This window comes from Anomalospiza imberbis, chromosome 31, assembly GCF_031753505.1.
Source record: "Anomalospiza imberbis isolate Cuckoo-Finch-1a 21T00152 chromosome 31, ASM3175350v1, whole genome shotgun sequence".
NCBI lineage: Eukaryota > Metazoa > Chordata > Aves > Passeriformes > Viduidae > Anomalospiza > Anomalospiza imberbis.
Genome location: NC_089711.1, coordinates 1,379,226 through 1,393,838, shown reverse-complemented (window position 1 = coordinate 1,393,838; position 14,613 = coordinate 1,379,226). Strand labels below are relative to the sequence as shown.

The 14,613-nt window shown below is 52.2% G+C and overlaps 2 protein-coding genes and 1 long non-coding RNA gene across 3 annotated transcripts in view; 1 reads left to right on the top strand and 2 right to left on the bottom strand.

Moving 5' to 3' along the window:
• The window catches only part of LOC137463883 (zinc finger protein 850-like), a 490,013-nt gene extending 480,340 nt beyond the window's left edge, over positions 1-9,673 (top strand). Inside the window, exon 3 of the mRNA XM_068175265.1 lies at positions 8,542-9,673. Within this exon, the coding sequence (XP_068031366.1) occupies positions 8,542-9,440 (899 nt within the window). The 3' untranslated portion in view covers positions 9,441-9,673. The remainder of the gene's footprint in view (positions 1-8,541) is intronic.
• The window catches only part of LOC137463884 (zinc finger protein 271-like), a 515,109-nt gene that overhangs the window by 489,219 nt on the left and 11,277 nt on the right, over positions 1-14,613 (bottom strand). Inside the window, exon 2 of the mRNA XM_068175266.1 lies at positions 179-938. Within this exon, the coding sequence (XP_068031367.1) occupies positions 179-938 (760 nt within the window). The remainder of the gene's footprint in view (positions 1-178; positions 939-14,613) is intronic.
• On the bottom strand, positions 12,964-13,918 carry LOC137463902 (uncharacterized). Its single transcript, XR_010994000.1, has 3 exons — positions 13,577-13,918; positions 13,181-13,245; positions 12,964-13,071 (listed from the first exon to the last, which is right to left on the bottom strand). It is a non-coding gene; the product is annotated as an uncharacterized lncRNA (long non-coding RNA).

Genomic DNA, 14,613 nt, shown 5'->3' with positions numbered 1-14,613 from the left:
TTTGTAGGGCTTCCCTTGCTGGTGTCTCTGTTGGTGTCTGGTCAAGTGAGAGCTCCTGGAGAAGCTCTTCCCACACTGGGGACACCTGTAGGGTCTCTCCCTGGTGTGGATGTGCTGGTGCCTGATGAGATGGGAGTTTTGCTTGAATCCCTTCCTGCAGTGGGGGCAGCGGAAGGGCCTCTCGCCAGTGTGAATCCGCTGGTGCTTGAGAAGAATGGATCTGGTCTGAAAGCTCTTCTGACAGTTGGGACATTCGTAGGGCCTCTCCCCAGTGTGGTCCATTTGGTGGATGATCAGTTGGGACTTCTGGCTGAAGCCCTTCCCACATTCCCCACACTTGTACGGCCTTTCTCCAGTGTGGATCCTCTGGTGGCTGATCAAGTGGGACCTTCGGCTGAAGCTCTTCCCACATTCCCCACATTTGTATGGCCTTTCCCCAGTGTGGATCCTCTGGTGGCGGATCAAGTGGGACCTTAGGCTGAAACTCTTCCTACATTCCCCACACTCGTAGAGCCTCTCCCCAGTGTGGATGCGTTGATGGATGATGAGGTTGGATCTGTAACTGAAACCCTTCCCACACTCCCCACACTCATAGGGCCATTCCCCGGTGTGGATCATCTGGTGGCAGATCAGGTTGTTGCTCTGCCTGAAGCTCTTCCCACACTCCAAGCACTTGTAGGGCTTCTCCCCATCATGAAGCTGCTGATGGCCCACCAGCTCCGAGCTCTGGCTGAAGCTCTGTCCACCTTCCTGGCACAGGGTGGGTCTTTCCTCCTCAGAGCACCCTGGGCTGGGTTTGCAGCTCCTCCTCCTGTGGGATCTCCAGGGCTTTTCCTCCCCGTTGAATTCCTGCGCCATGGAGCTGCTCAAAACGGCCTCTGCCACGAGGTTCTGCCATGGGGATTTGTCCGTCCTGGTCTCCATCTTCAGCTCCTTGTCTGGGGGAGGAAGGACAAGGAGAGGTTGGGATTTGCCTCCATGCCATAGGGAAGGGGAAGGAGATCCCCCCAGTGTGTCCCCGGCAGGATGGCGTTGGCAGCGATGTTGTCCTGTAGTCGGGGGCCGTGCTGGACTGGGAGATGGAGTAGGAGAGAGGGGGAAAGGGGCACTGACTTCCTCCTCACCTGCCTGGGTTTCCAGGGGCTCCTTCCCCTTCCTCGCAGCCTTCTCCTCCATTTCGCAATGGTTTGGAGAAGGAAAATTCTGTTTGGGGAGGAAAACAAGGGATGAGCACAATGAGTTTTGTACTGGTTTGAAGGCAAACCAGGAGGAGAGTCTAAGCCAGAATTACAATTTAATACAAAAAAAATCAATATCAAGGCAATGATACAGAAACACTGGCTTAATCTGACAGTCAGGTTATAAGCTGACACCCCGTTGGTCAGGGTGGTGGTAGCAGTCTGATGAAATGGAGGTTCCAGCCCTGTTGGAGTGATGATCGTGATTCTGTCAAAGCAGTGATCCTGTAGAAGGGATCACCTGATGGGTCTTGCTCTGAAGGTCCAGTGGTGGTTACGGAGCTCTTGTCCTCTGGGAATCCAGTAGGCAAGGTGGTCCTGGTGTTGCAAGGGTGAGATTTTATCCAGGTAGGAATGCTTGGTTCCTCCCCCTGGGCGGAGCATCCCACAAGGGGATGATGTAATTTTATCAGTCCTGCAGTGGCACTCAATGGCCCATTAACAGAAGATAGCCCCTGGAGGGCGTTATCAGGGCTGAGTCATGGAAGAGATAAAGAACACTGCCCCACCTGTTTATCACAGTTTATGAAGATGGTGACTGAAAACATACTTTGGGTTACATCTTACATTGCACCCTGAAACAGTGAGGCAATCCCCGCTCGGGGTGGGGGGATGAACACCACCCCCCTTACCCAAACTGGCTCAGGTGTAAAACCCCCACCCTGGGAAGGCCATGCACACAGGGGACAATGTCACACTTGCCCCACCTCAGGGGAGATCTCTGTCGCTGTCACTCCCTTGCTCTCCCCCCTTTTCTCTTTCTTCCATCTCTCCCTCTACCTCACATTTACTGTTCAATAAAATCCACTTGGGATTTGGTCTCGTTAGCACCTTAATTGGGGCAGAGGCACCTCTCTAACAATTTTATTAACCAGATTGAGACATTATTTTGGTGCAGTGAGTTCAGGGCACTGTTGTCTGACCCCAAGTGCCTTTGACAACAGCATGGTTCCCTCCTCTCAGGAGGTTCTGGCTCTTTCTGGAGGAACTCTTGGAAACTTCCATGCAGCTTCTTCAGTGTGACTTTTGGGAGAACTTACGAGGAAAATGGCTGTTGTGGGTGGCCAGTGTAAAGAAAATATTTTGTTGTCCTTCCTAGAAAAGTTTGTTAAAATCACTGGAGGAAAGGGAGCAAATGATACCAGCAAGACTGACAAGGATCATTCAGCACAAGGTGAGGAACACAAGGCTGCACGAAGTTGTACAAGAAGCCCAGCTCAAATAGCTAACTTCCCCAATAAGTCCCAATTTCACAGGCTTGGGGGCTTTGCCAAATGAGTTAGTTAGATATGATAGTTAGAGAAAGTAGCATGTACTTTTAGTATCCTCTTTTATATAGTATATTAATGCATTATAGCATAATTATAATAAAGAAATCATTCAGCCTTCTGAACTGGAATTAGACATCTTCATTCTTCCTATTGGGTTTGCCTGCGTCTACAACAGCCAAATGTGAGTATCATTTTTCTCTTCGTCCCTGTCACCTTTGTGACAGGTAGACTGAGCTTTCCCTTCCCTTTAATAATCTGTATTGGGCCGAATTTCCACTTTTCTTTTATCGGAACCTGCCAGTAGCTGAGCTGGAGCTGTGCAGGAACCAATGAAATTTGGAATTGCCACAGAATTGCTTCTATTGTCGGTTTGTTCATGTTTGGGATTTGTTTGCGTTTCCATCACAAGTGACATGTGGGAATATCAAATATTCATTAAAGTATTTTATGCAGAGTTAAGTTTGATTTCTGCTGAGATTATTTTGTCTGGTGCCCAAGGGATGCTCCAGGACAGTTTGTGCCTCTCGCCCTGGAGGATGCTTGGGAGGGGCTTGGGGGGATTGTCCCTGTCCCTTTTACCCCAGGCCATTCCCCAGGGTCTGTCCCTGTCACCCAAAGCCATTCCCCAGGGGGTGTCCCTCTCTCACCTCAGACCATTCCCCAGGGGGTGTCCCTGTCACCCCAGGCCATTCTCCAGGGGTCTCCATTGTTCTCACCCCAGGGAACACCTGGGGGGTCTCCCTCCCTCTCACCCTTTGCCAGGAGTTGCTCGGGGCAGTCTCTGTCCCTCTCAGCCCAGGGCATGGTCGGGGGTCTTTGTCCCCTTGCCCTGGGGGATGCTCGGGGGGTCTCCATCCCTCTGGCCTCAGGGAATGCTTGTGCAGGGCTGGGGACCAGGGGCTCTGTGTCCCTCTCACCTCTGAGGGTGCTCAGGGCGGGGGGGCTCTCCAACCTTCTCATCCCTGGTGAGGTGGGGGGTTCTCTGCCCCTCTCAGCCCTGGTGTGACCCCGCCCAAACGTCATCGGGGTCAGAGGGACAGAGACATCCCCAAATGCCCAGAAAGGCTGAACCTGGGATTTGATTTGGGATGAGGACTTAGGAAGAGGGTGGAATTGGGGCTGGGTTTGGAGTTGGGACTGAGATTTGGATTAGAGCTGGGATTGGGGTTAAGGCTAGTCATGGGATTGGCTTTAGGGCTGGAGTTGGGATTGGGTCTGGGACTAGACGAGGCTGGCACTGGGATGAGATTAAATACAGAACTGTGAGTGTGTCTAAATGTGGAGTGAGATTGAGACCAGGATCAGGGTCAGGTTTGGGACTGAGTGCACGCAGGGCAGGACAGGGGGGATGTCACTGCAGGATGTCCCTGGCATCGTCCCAGCCCTCCTCAGGCACCTCCAAACATGGGGGGCAGCTGGGTTCTCCAAGATCCAGGTGCTCCCACACTGCCCCTCAATACCAGCCGAGCATTCCCTGAGGGCAGCCCTGAATGTGACCCTTGGGGCTCTGGGATCAGCCTTCACATCCCACAGTGGGAGCAGCTGCGGACATGCCAAGAGATTTTTCCCCTGCCTCTTTCCTGAGGAAGGGTGAAGCCCAGCTGTCCTTTCCTTCTGGTGCCTTCTACTCTCCTCAGCTGAGGATGTCAAACTCCCCACGAGCAGGAAAGTCCCTATTCCCTGTTTCTTTGTGACTGCTGCATGGAACATCCATTCAGAATGAAGAACGTTCTGACAGCCCTGCTGAATGACAGCGGGAGGAGGTTTGTGAGAAAGGGAGGAAATTGTATTTTGATTGGAAATACAAGTCACAAAATTATTTCTTTCCATCCCATTCCTTTTCAGTCAGTTGCAGTTCTGTTTTCAGAGTGCCACCTTCTCAGTGTTTGTGTCCTCTTTTCTCTCCTGCCTCTCTTTGCCTGCTCTGTGTCTCTCTCAGTGTCTCCCTTGATCCAGGGCAGCTCCCACCAAAGGCCCTGCCCTGATTTCATTCCTAATCCATGAGCTACAACAACTATGGGTGAAGTTATGAAGGCTGGCAGTGAAATGTCACTGTAGGAACTTGCTCCACTTGGCTTCTGGCTCCTTGTTAAGAGCTTTGCCTTCAAGGGCAGGAACATCTTTTCCTGGCTGGGAACTGGAATTCCAGCCCCTGGGAGTGTGTGCCGTGGATCCCAGAGGGGCATTCCCGAGGCTCCCAGGGTGCTGCTCCTGCAGTGGCTCCCAAGGAGCCGTGTCACATCAGGGAGAATCTCAAAATCTTGATTATCTCAGGGGTCATTTATAGTCCTCTGTGGAAGGGGGGGATGGGGAGAAGACAATGAATGTCCATTGAAGCCACCAAAGGGGAACAGGTCATGTTATCAGCAGTGAGCGAGAGCCATTGTCTTCTTGGTCCATCGACCACACCTGGGCAAACATCTCACATTGATCAGGCCAGCCCTCCTCCCTGTGGTAGGGGTCTGAGTCTCAGTCTTTGGGAGGGGCTTCAATCTCCATCCATCACAGTGGTCATGAGGCAGATGAGGGGTCTTCCGTGGGAGATCACCAGAGTTACCCCAGAAAGTTCATTTGGCCAAGAGGTGGGAAAATTCGTGGGTTGAGCAGGTATTGTGAAGCAGGTGTAAGCAGGTAGAACAAGCCGCTCCTTGCCAGGCCCTGCTCAAAGCGGTGGTCCGTGGTGGCACCGCAAACACACCTGAAAAAATAATTATCCATCTCTCCAAGCCAGAACTCCGATAGGGGTCTCCAGGATCTCAGTCTCTGCCATTGTGGCAAACGTGAGGCAAAAATGAGGGGAACTTGGGACCGTCTCTTACACAGGGGCGTGCATGTCCTTTGAAGGGGAACGATCCCCACATGCGTCCAGCGTGGCAATAAACACACAGTCTCTACAGCTCCGTACGGGATTTGTGGGGATCGATTTTTCATCCACGTTTCAGCAGCAGAGCTAGCAGACTAAACAGCGTATTTTGTCTATGCTGGCAAGCTACTAATGATTCAAAGCAGCACATTTCACCTAAATACAAATGGATTTCTACCCTGTTATATTTACCCTGTAAAATAGCCTGTTTCAACTCCCGAGCACCCCCTGGGCTGAGAGGGAGAGAGACTCCCTTGAGCACTCCCCTGGCACAGGGGTGAGAGATAGGGAGACCCTCCCAGGCATTCCCTGAGGTGAGAACGATGGAGAGATGGAGACCCCCTGGGGAATGGCCTGGGGTGACAGGGACAGGGACACCCCTTGGGGAATGGCCTGGGGTGACAGGGACAGGGACAACCCCCCAAGCTCCTCCCAAGCATCTGCCAGGACAAGAGGCACAGAGACACCTCAAGCATCCCCTGGGCACTGGACAAAACAAACTCGGCAGAAATCAAACTTCACCCTACATAAAATGCCTTGAGGAATATTTGCTCTTCCCACATGTCACTTGTGATGGAAACGCAAACAAATCCCAAACGTGAATAAACTGACAGTAGTAGCAATAATGTGGCAATTTGAAATTTCATCGTTTCCGGCACAGCTTCAGCTCTGCTGTTGGCAGTTTCTGATAAAAGTGAAAATTAGAAAAAAATGATTCTCACATTTGGCAAAGCTCACAAGCCTGTGAATTTGGGAGTTATTTGGGAATTTAGCTACTTGAGCTGGGCTTCTTCTAGTGAAACAGAAACTTTAAGGGATTTAAAGATTTCAGAGGAGCTAAGATTTTAGTTAGAGATAAGCCTTACTAGAGTTAATTAAAACAAATGAGTAGGCCTTGATGAAGTTAAGAGTTAGTAGTTAACTAATAATTGATTGCTTGTCAACACAATGTTTAGTTAGCTGGGTTTATAATGAAGAATATAGAAACTGACAAATAGCTTTTAGGAACATAAGACAGTTGTGGGCCTCCTCTGTTCTGAAACCGATTGAAGACAGGGAATGGGAGCTCTACCAAGGTTCATTTGTCATATTTGCATTGAAAAGGTAGAAAGGTCAGAATGAGGAAGACTTCATTTACTTCCTCATTTTGGGACCCCTCCCCATGAAAGGGACCACTGACCCTTTTCAAGGAACAAACTACACAAGCTTAATAGCTTTTGAAAAGATTAGCATACGAAGTGAGGAATGGGATGTACCAAAAATATGAATATGTATTTGCATTTTGGGCATTCAATACTTGTATGGATAAAAGGACTCTGTAATCATTTGAAAGGTGCAGTGTGTATTTGGGAGCTATCCTGCACGCTGCCTGGCATCGTAATAAACATACACTTTCTTACTTTAAACTGTTAGATAGTTTTTGCCCGTCACCGTTGGATATCGGTACTAGATCAATATCCATATTTCTTTAATAAATCACTAGGACTTTGGCAGCCTTGTGTTCCTCACCTTGTGGTGAAAGAGCCTTGTCAGTCTTGCTGGTATCATTTGCTCCCTTTCCTCCAGTGATTTTAACAAACTTTTCTAGGAAGGACAACAAAATATTTTCTTTACACTGGCCACTCACAAAAACCATTTTCCTCATAAATTCTCCCAAAAGTCACACTGAAGAAGCTGCATGGAAGTTTCCAAGAGTTCCTCCAGAGAGAGCCAGAACCTCCTGAGAGAAGGGAACCATGCTGTTGTCAAAGGCACTTAGGGTCAGACAACAGTGCCCTGAACTCACTGCACCAAAATAATGTCTCAATCTGGTTAATAAAATTGTTAGAGAGGTGCCTCTGCCCCAATTAAGGTGTTAACGAGACCAATCCCAAGTGGATTTTATTGAACAGTAAATGTGAGGTAGAGGGAGAGATGGAAGAAAGAGAAAAGGGGGGAGAGCAAGGGAGTGACAGCGACAGAGACCTCCCCTGAGGTGGGGCAAGTGTGACATTGTCCCCTGTGTGCATGGCCTTCCCAGGGTGGGGTTTTACACCTGAGCCAGTTTGGGTAAGGGGGGTGGTGTTCATCCCCCACCCCGAGCAGGGATTGCCTCACTGTTTCAGGGTGCAATGTAAGATGTAACCCAAAGTATGTTTTCAGTCACCATCTTCATAAACTGTGATAAACAGGTGGGGCAGTGTTCTTTATCTCTTCCATGACTCAGCCCTGATAACGCCCTCCAGGGGCTGTCTTCTGTTAATGGGCCATTGAGTGCCACTGCAGGACTGATAAAATTACATCATCCCATTGTGGGATGCTCCGCCCAGGGGGAGGAACCAAGCATTCCTACCTGGATATAATCTCACCCTTGCAACACCAGGACCACCTTGCCTACTGGATTCCCAGAGGACAAGAGCTCCGTAACCACCACTGGACCTTCAGAGGAAGACCCATCAGGTGATCCCTTCTACAGGATCACTGCTTTGACAGAATCACGATCATCACTCCAACAGGGCTGGAACCTCCATTTCATCAGACTGCTACCACCACCCTGACCAACGGGGTGTCAGCTTATAACCTGACTCTGTCAGATTAAGCCAGTGTTTCTGTATCATTGCCTTGATATTGATTTTTTTTTGTATTAAATTGTAATTCTGGCTTAGACTCTCCTCCTGGTTTGCCTTCAAACCAGTACAAAACTCATTGTGCTCATCCCTTGTTTTCCTCCCCAAACAGAATTTTCCATTCCCAGACCTTTGCCTGATGGAGGAGAAGGCTGTGAGGAAGATGTCCTGAGACACCTATGCACGTGAGGAGGAAATCACTGCCCCTTTCCTCCTCTCTCCTGCTCCATCTCCCAGCCCAGCACAGCCCCTGGCTGCAGGACAACCCCAGTGCAGACCCCGTCTTGCCGGGGATGCACTGTGGGGATCTCCTTCCCCTTCCCTATGGCACGGAGGCAAATCCCATCCTCTCCTTGTCCTTCCTCCCCCAGACAAAAAGCTGAGGATGAAGACCAGGGAGGACAAATCCCCATGGCAGAACCTCGTGTCAGAGGCCGTTTTGACCGGCTCCATGGCGCAGGAATCCAACGGGGAGGAAAAGCCCAGGAGATCCCGCAGGAGGAGGGGCTGCAAACCCAGCCCAGGGTGCTCTGAGGAGGAAAGACCCACCCTGTGCCAGGAAGGTGGACAGAGCTTCAGCCAGAGCTCGGAGCTGGTGGGCCATCAGCAGCTTCATGATGGGGAGAAGCCCTACAAGTGCTTGGAGTGTGGGAAGAGCTTCAGGCAGAGCAACAACCTGATCTGCCACCAGATGATCCACACCGGGGAATGGCCCTATGAGTGTGGGGAGTGTGGGAAGGGTTTCAGCTACAGATCCAACCTCATCATCCACCAACGCATCCACACTGGGGAGAGACCCTACGAGTGTCCCAAGTGTCAGAAGAGGTTTCCGACCAGCTCCAGTCTCCTTGTACATCAGCGGATTCACACTGAGGAGAGGCCCTTCCGCTGCCCCGACTGCGGGAAGGGCTTCAAGCACAACTCCACGCTTGTCAGACACCGGCGCATCCACACCAGAGAGAGGCCCTACGAATGTGGGGAATGTGGGATGAGCTTCAGCCAGAGCTTCAGCCTGATCCGCCACCAGAGGATCCACAGCAGGGAACGGCCCTATGAGTGTGGGGAATGTGGAAAGAGCTTCAGCCGGAGGTCCCACTTGATCTGCCACCGGAGGATCCACACTGGAGAAAGGCCATACAAGTGTGGGGAATGTGGGAAGGGCTTCAGCCAGAAGTCCCATCTGATCGTCCACCAAATGATCCACACTGGGGAGAAGCCATATGAGTGTCCTGAGTGTCAGAAGAGGTTTCCCACCAGCTCCCATCTCCTCCTGCCCCAGCGCATTCACACAGAGGAGAGGCCCTTCTGCTGCCCCGACTGCAGGAAGGGCTTCAAGCACAACTCCCACCTCGTCACCCACCGGCGCATTCACACTGGGGAGAGGCCCTACAAGTGTCCCCAGTGTGGGAAGAGCTTCACTCAGAGCTCACACTTGACCAGACACCAACGGAGGCACCATTAAGGAAAGCCCTGCGAGTGCCCCAACTGCAGGAGGAGCTTTGTGCACGGCTCCAGCTTCATCCCCCATGGGAGAACCCATGTTGGGAAGAGCCCTGGTGATCCACGTTCCCTGTGACCCATGCTTGAAAGACATATGTCCCTTTTCCTGCCCCTCCCAATGACATGATGTGGGATCAAAGAACATGAGGGTCTGGCCATGGCCCTGTCATTACATTCACTCCCACCTCAGGTCACTGCCAGGGGCAAGAGAGGGAATCTCTCTCTCTCTCTCTCTCTCTCTGCCTGAGGAGAAGGGTGTCATTTCCAGGCAGAAGGAAATACATGGCCAGGAAGAGCCCGTAAGTGGTGTTGGAGTTTTCCCTGTAAATAATTTTTCTTATCCCTTCTGTTATCAGTATTATTTCTGTTCCTGTTTGTTCCTTATTTCACTGCTGTTCCCAGTAAATTGTTCTTAACCCAGCCCAGGATCTTTGTCCTTTGTGCTTTTGATGGGAGGCGGGAGGGCAGAGAGCAGCAGTGCGGTTTTAGCGGGAGCAGGAAATTGGGGAATTCCATTCCTGAACCCCGGCCCTTGGAAACCGAGCATCCCAGCTGGCCTGGTGGCCATGGCAACAGCCTTGGAAGCGGATCCCTGGCTGGGGCTGTGGGAACCTCTTCACTCTGGTGCCCAGGGACAGGACTGGAGGGAGCGGCTGCAGCTGAGATGGGGCAGGCTGAGGTTGGATCTCAGGAAAAGGTTTTTCCCCAGAGGCTGGTGTCCATGGCAAACACCCCTGACATGGGGTCTCCACGGAGCTGCCAAGGGACTGGCAATAGCAACAGGAGGCTGGTGATGGTTGCCATGGAAACTGACCATAGCAACAGGGGTTCCTGGTGATGGTTGCCATGGAAACTGACCATAGCAACAGGGGCTGGTGATGGTTGCCTGCTAAGGATCAGATTTGTCACAGGCCCTCACAGGGGTTCCATGGGGACTTTCCAAGTCTCCAAGCTGCTCAAGAGCTGGAATGTCCCAGGCAGAGACAGGGGCTCCATGGAGACCTCCCAGGGGTTTCTGGGGATGGTAAAGAGCCGTGTGGTCAGAGGCAGTCACAGCCATCCCATGGTGACATCCCAGAGGGACACTGGGCTGCAAAGGCACCGATCTGTCACAGGCACTCACGGGGGCTCCACAGTGACATCCCAGGAGTCCCCAGGCTGACAAAGAGCCGAGATGTCATGGGAACTCACAGGGGTTCCTGTCATGGGCAGAGTGGGAGCTTCAGGCAAAAGCTTTATTTCCTTACAGGAGAAACTCCTGCTGAGTCTTGAGGTGGAGAAATGACCCCCAACAGCCACCATGGATCCTCAAACCCCTGCAGGACCCCTAGACTTCTAGAATTCCTTCTAATAGAAGAGACTGGCAGCAGCTGGATCCCATCCCGACCCTGCAGATTGGACAGGTGGAATTGAACCTTAATGCAATTTGTCCCAAAAGATTAATGATGGAATACCAGATAAATCTGTATAAATACAGCTATGATTGATTCTGATCATTATTAGATAAAACGGTCTATTTACAACACAGAATAAAATTTTAAAAATAGTTATTTACTCCTCAATATAGGAGCTATACCAATTATAGACTATTCTGCTCTAGGAAGCAATTTTGACGTCACCAGGGCCTTGCTGGAGTGGTTTGAGCCCATTGCAGGCAGAGCCTCCTGCTCCAGCAGGAACTGCCTTTCCTGTGCCAGGAGCAGGGCAGGTCCCACTGCAGGAAAAGCCCCAGACCAGCCCAGCACAGGGAAGGCCTCGGGCACAAGGGCAGAGTGCCGTGCTGGGAGCTGTGCCAGTGAGAGCCTGAGGCACCAAAGGCGCCTTGGCAGCAGCAGCTGCTTACAGGGCATGGCCAGAAGCCTCCCTTGGCAACCCGGCCTGGTGGCCAGCACTGCAATGTCACTGTTGAGTAAGAAATGTCACAGGCTCATCAGAAGGCTGATTGGCATCATGTGCCATATGTTTGGAACTGCTCCTTTTTATATGCTGCTCCAATCCAGGTAGATAAAATCCCAGTGGCACATATCAGAGGTTTGTTAGGGAAGACAGTGTGGATCAATTCTGCCTCGAGTACAGACAAACCATTCGTGGGATTGTCTTTGCTCAGGGACCAGGTTGTACATGGTGAATAATGCAGAAATATGGAAGAACATGATGCATGCCTCAGGGAGATCTCATATGCAAATATCACTGTTTGTTGGATGTTACTGCCACTGTCTTTGCATTAAACCACACAGACATGAGACAGAAGGAAATGTGTGTCAAAGGTTTGTGCAAGTGATATACAAGGAAATGTGTAAGTGTTGAAGGTTTGAGCAAGTGATATAGAAGGAAATGTGTGTCAATGGTTTGAGCAAGAGAGATGGAAGGAAATGTGTCTGAGTAAGTGAAAGATGCAAGTTTTTACTTGATGAAGTTTTTACATGATGTTTGGTAGTTATGTTGATGATATGGAGATAAGGGGTGGAATGTCCTAGGGTGATGTTATGGTGCTTGCATCCCCAATCGTGTGTTCTGTTTATGCTTGATGTTATGTTCTGTGCCTTCAGGACTGGCTCTGAAAAGTGAAGGTTTGTTTTGTCTTGTTACCAGCCGGCTCACCTCTCCCCAAAGTCTGTGTCTAGGAGAGGTTAGGGCTTGCTGGCTTTCTTGCTTGCTTGCTGGCTTGCTTGCTTTCACTTTGCTCTTGCTCCTGCTTTTTGCTTTTGCCCTTGCTTTTGCTTATTAATTAGTTTAGCTAGGCAATCCAGTTTTTTCCCTGGACTGTTTTTTTTTCTTTCCCTTTCCTGAATACCATTTGAACCTGCTCAGGACTGGGACCTGGGAAACACCAAGAAACACCGAGAGCCAGCATTTTGTGACCTGCAGCAGCCATCCCCAGTGCCGGAGACCGATAACGGGGCAACCACTCCCAGGAGAGACTTTCTGAATTTGTCACCTCTTCAGAGCGTAGAAAGACTTTTTGTCATCTGGTGTTGTTCATTTTTTTTGCTGGGGAGTGCTTTGCCTGCTCAATAAACAGGTTGTTTCCGCTACTCTCTGAGGAAATTCTTCCCGAGCCAGGTGGGGGAGGGGCTGTGGGGGTTTGCTTTCTGGGGGCTCCTTCTGAAGGTTTTCTCCCAAATTTGCCCCAAACCAGGACACATTACTACATAAGCAGGCTGTTCTTTGGTGAGATCCAGCAGGGCCCTGTTCAGCCTGTGCTCAGCAAACTGACTGGCCATGAGCCACTGGTGGATGTACCTCACCATGGCAGGCACCTGGAGAAGGCACGGGGAGACTTGGAAAGCTGCCAGAGGGAGGAATGTCCCCAGCTTCCCCAGAGAAGTGCTTCCCTTGCCACCACACTGCCATGGCCGCAAAGGCTTCCAGTGAGCAGTAGGCATGGCTTGGGAGGCCAAGCAATTCCTGGGAGGATGAAATCCTGGCCACAGGCTGCTTACTTGCTTTGGATTGGAAAACCCCTCCCCTACGAGCATAGCCAGCAGGACAGCACAGTTCTTGGTTTTGGAGATGTGCGAATATGCTCTGAGCCCTGTGCCCATGGTGCTGGTCTCTTCCTCCCGAATCCTCTTGAAGAATTTGCAAACCAGCTGTAGGAGAAGGGCAGGAAGCCAGGGATGTTCCACGGAATGCTCCAAGCGCTGTGCTCAGCTAAGCGGTGACAGCAGGCCCAGCCCAACTGGGGATGGCTGCAGGTACCTGCGCTGTTCTGTGGAAGAGGCCACGGGTGTGTTCCTGCTCTCGTGTGCGCTGCACGGCTGCACCTGGCAAAGAGCGAGCGCAGCCTGAGCTGAGGGGCTGCGGGAGAGGCCGGAGAACACAGCCCAGCCCTGCGCTCCCCAGGCAGGGACAGCCCTGGGATGCCCCAGGGGATGGAGCACGGCTGTGGGGTGTCTGCCTGGCCCCTATTCCGTCCTGTCCATGGGCAAGTGCCCAGGGGATGGGATGGGATGGGATGGGATGGGATGGGATGGGATGGGATGGGATGGGATGGGATGGGATGCCATGGGATGCCATGGGATGCCATGGGATGCCATGGGATGCCATGGGATGGGATGTGGCCAAACAGCCCAGCAGCCCAGCTCTGCCACTCACCCTCCTGCTGAGGCTTGAACTGCACCACCTCTTCAGTCTCCTGTGCTGGGCCAGCTCCAGGGCCTTCTTCCTCTTCCTCCACCCAGGCCAGCTGGGGCACTCTCGGGGGTCTCTGCTCCATGTCAGTGACTGGATTTGTGGCTACTTGCAGGAGAGATGCCTTGGAAAAGCTCCGAGTCAGCAAGGCCTGCAGTCGTGCCTGGAAGGCACCTTCAAGAGAGAAGCCTCAGGAAGGCTACAGGACAGCAAGTCCTGCACTCTGGTCTTGAGGGCTCCTGCCACAAGGACAGGAGACTCCTGTCAAGGATTGTGGTCTGGCCTCGAGAGCACCGGTGGCAGGGATGGGAGATACCTCCAGGGCACCAAGTCCCAAGGTCTGCCCTCGAGGACACCTGCAGGAGAGAAACCTCGGGAAGGCCACGGGTCACCAAGTCCTGGGGTCTGGCCTCGAGGTCAGCTGCAGGAATAACATCTTGGAAAAGCTCCGGGTCAGACACGAACGAGTGCGCTGTGCGGGGGCTCCTCACGGCACCGCTCTGTCCCGTCCTGTCCCGTCGCGTGCTCTGAGCACTGTGGCGTGGTCTTGTCACCGCCAGCTCCTATGTCACCCCGTGTCACAAAGGGCCCTTGGACACGCTGTCCCATTCCATGCCACGGTGACCATGCTGCACCGTGTCACAAAGGATCCCTGCACACACTGCCCCCTGCCCTGGGGCCGCCCCCAGCCCACCCAAAGTGGCTCAGGTTGGAAGGAATCTCTCACCCCAAGTGTCTAAGACAGCCCGACAGGATCTTTAGGAACGGCTCAAACCATCAGCAAACGCTGCCCTGCTCTGCGGGCTCAGGGCAGCAGAAGGAGCCCCCAGGGCTGCCGACGCAGCCGCGCTGGGAAGGGCATGGGGTCTTCACAGAAGCTGGCACGGCCTCCTTGGGACACATCCCACATGGTGGCCATCCTAAACCCGCGGGTGCGACACAGACAAGGAACGTGTGGGCCAGGGCACGTATGCTGCTCTGACCCCTGGGGCCCGGGGAGC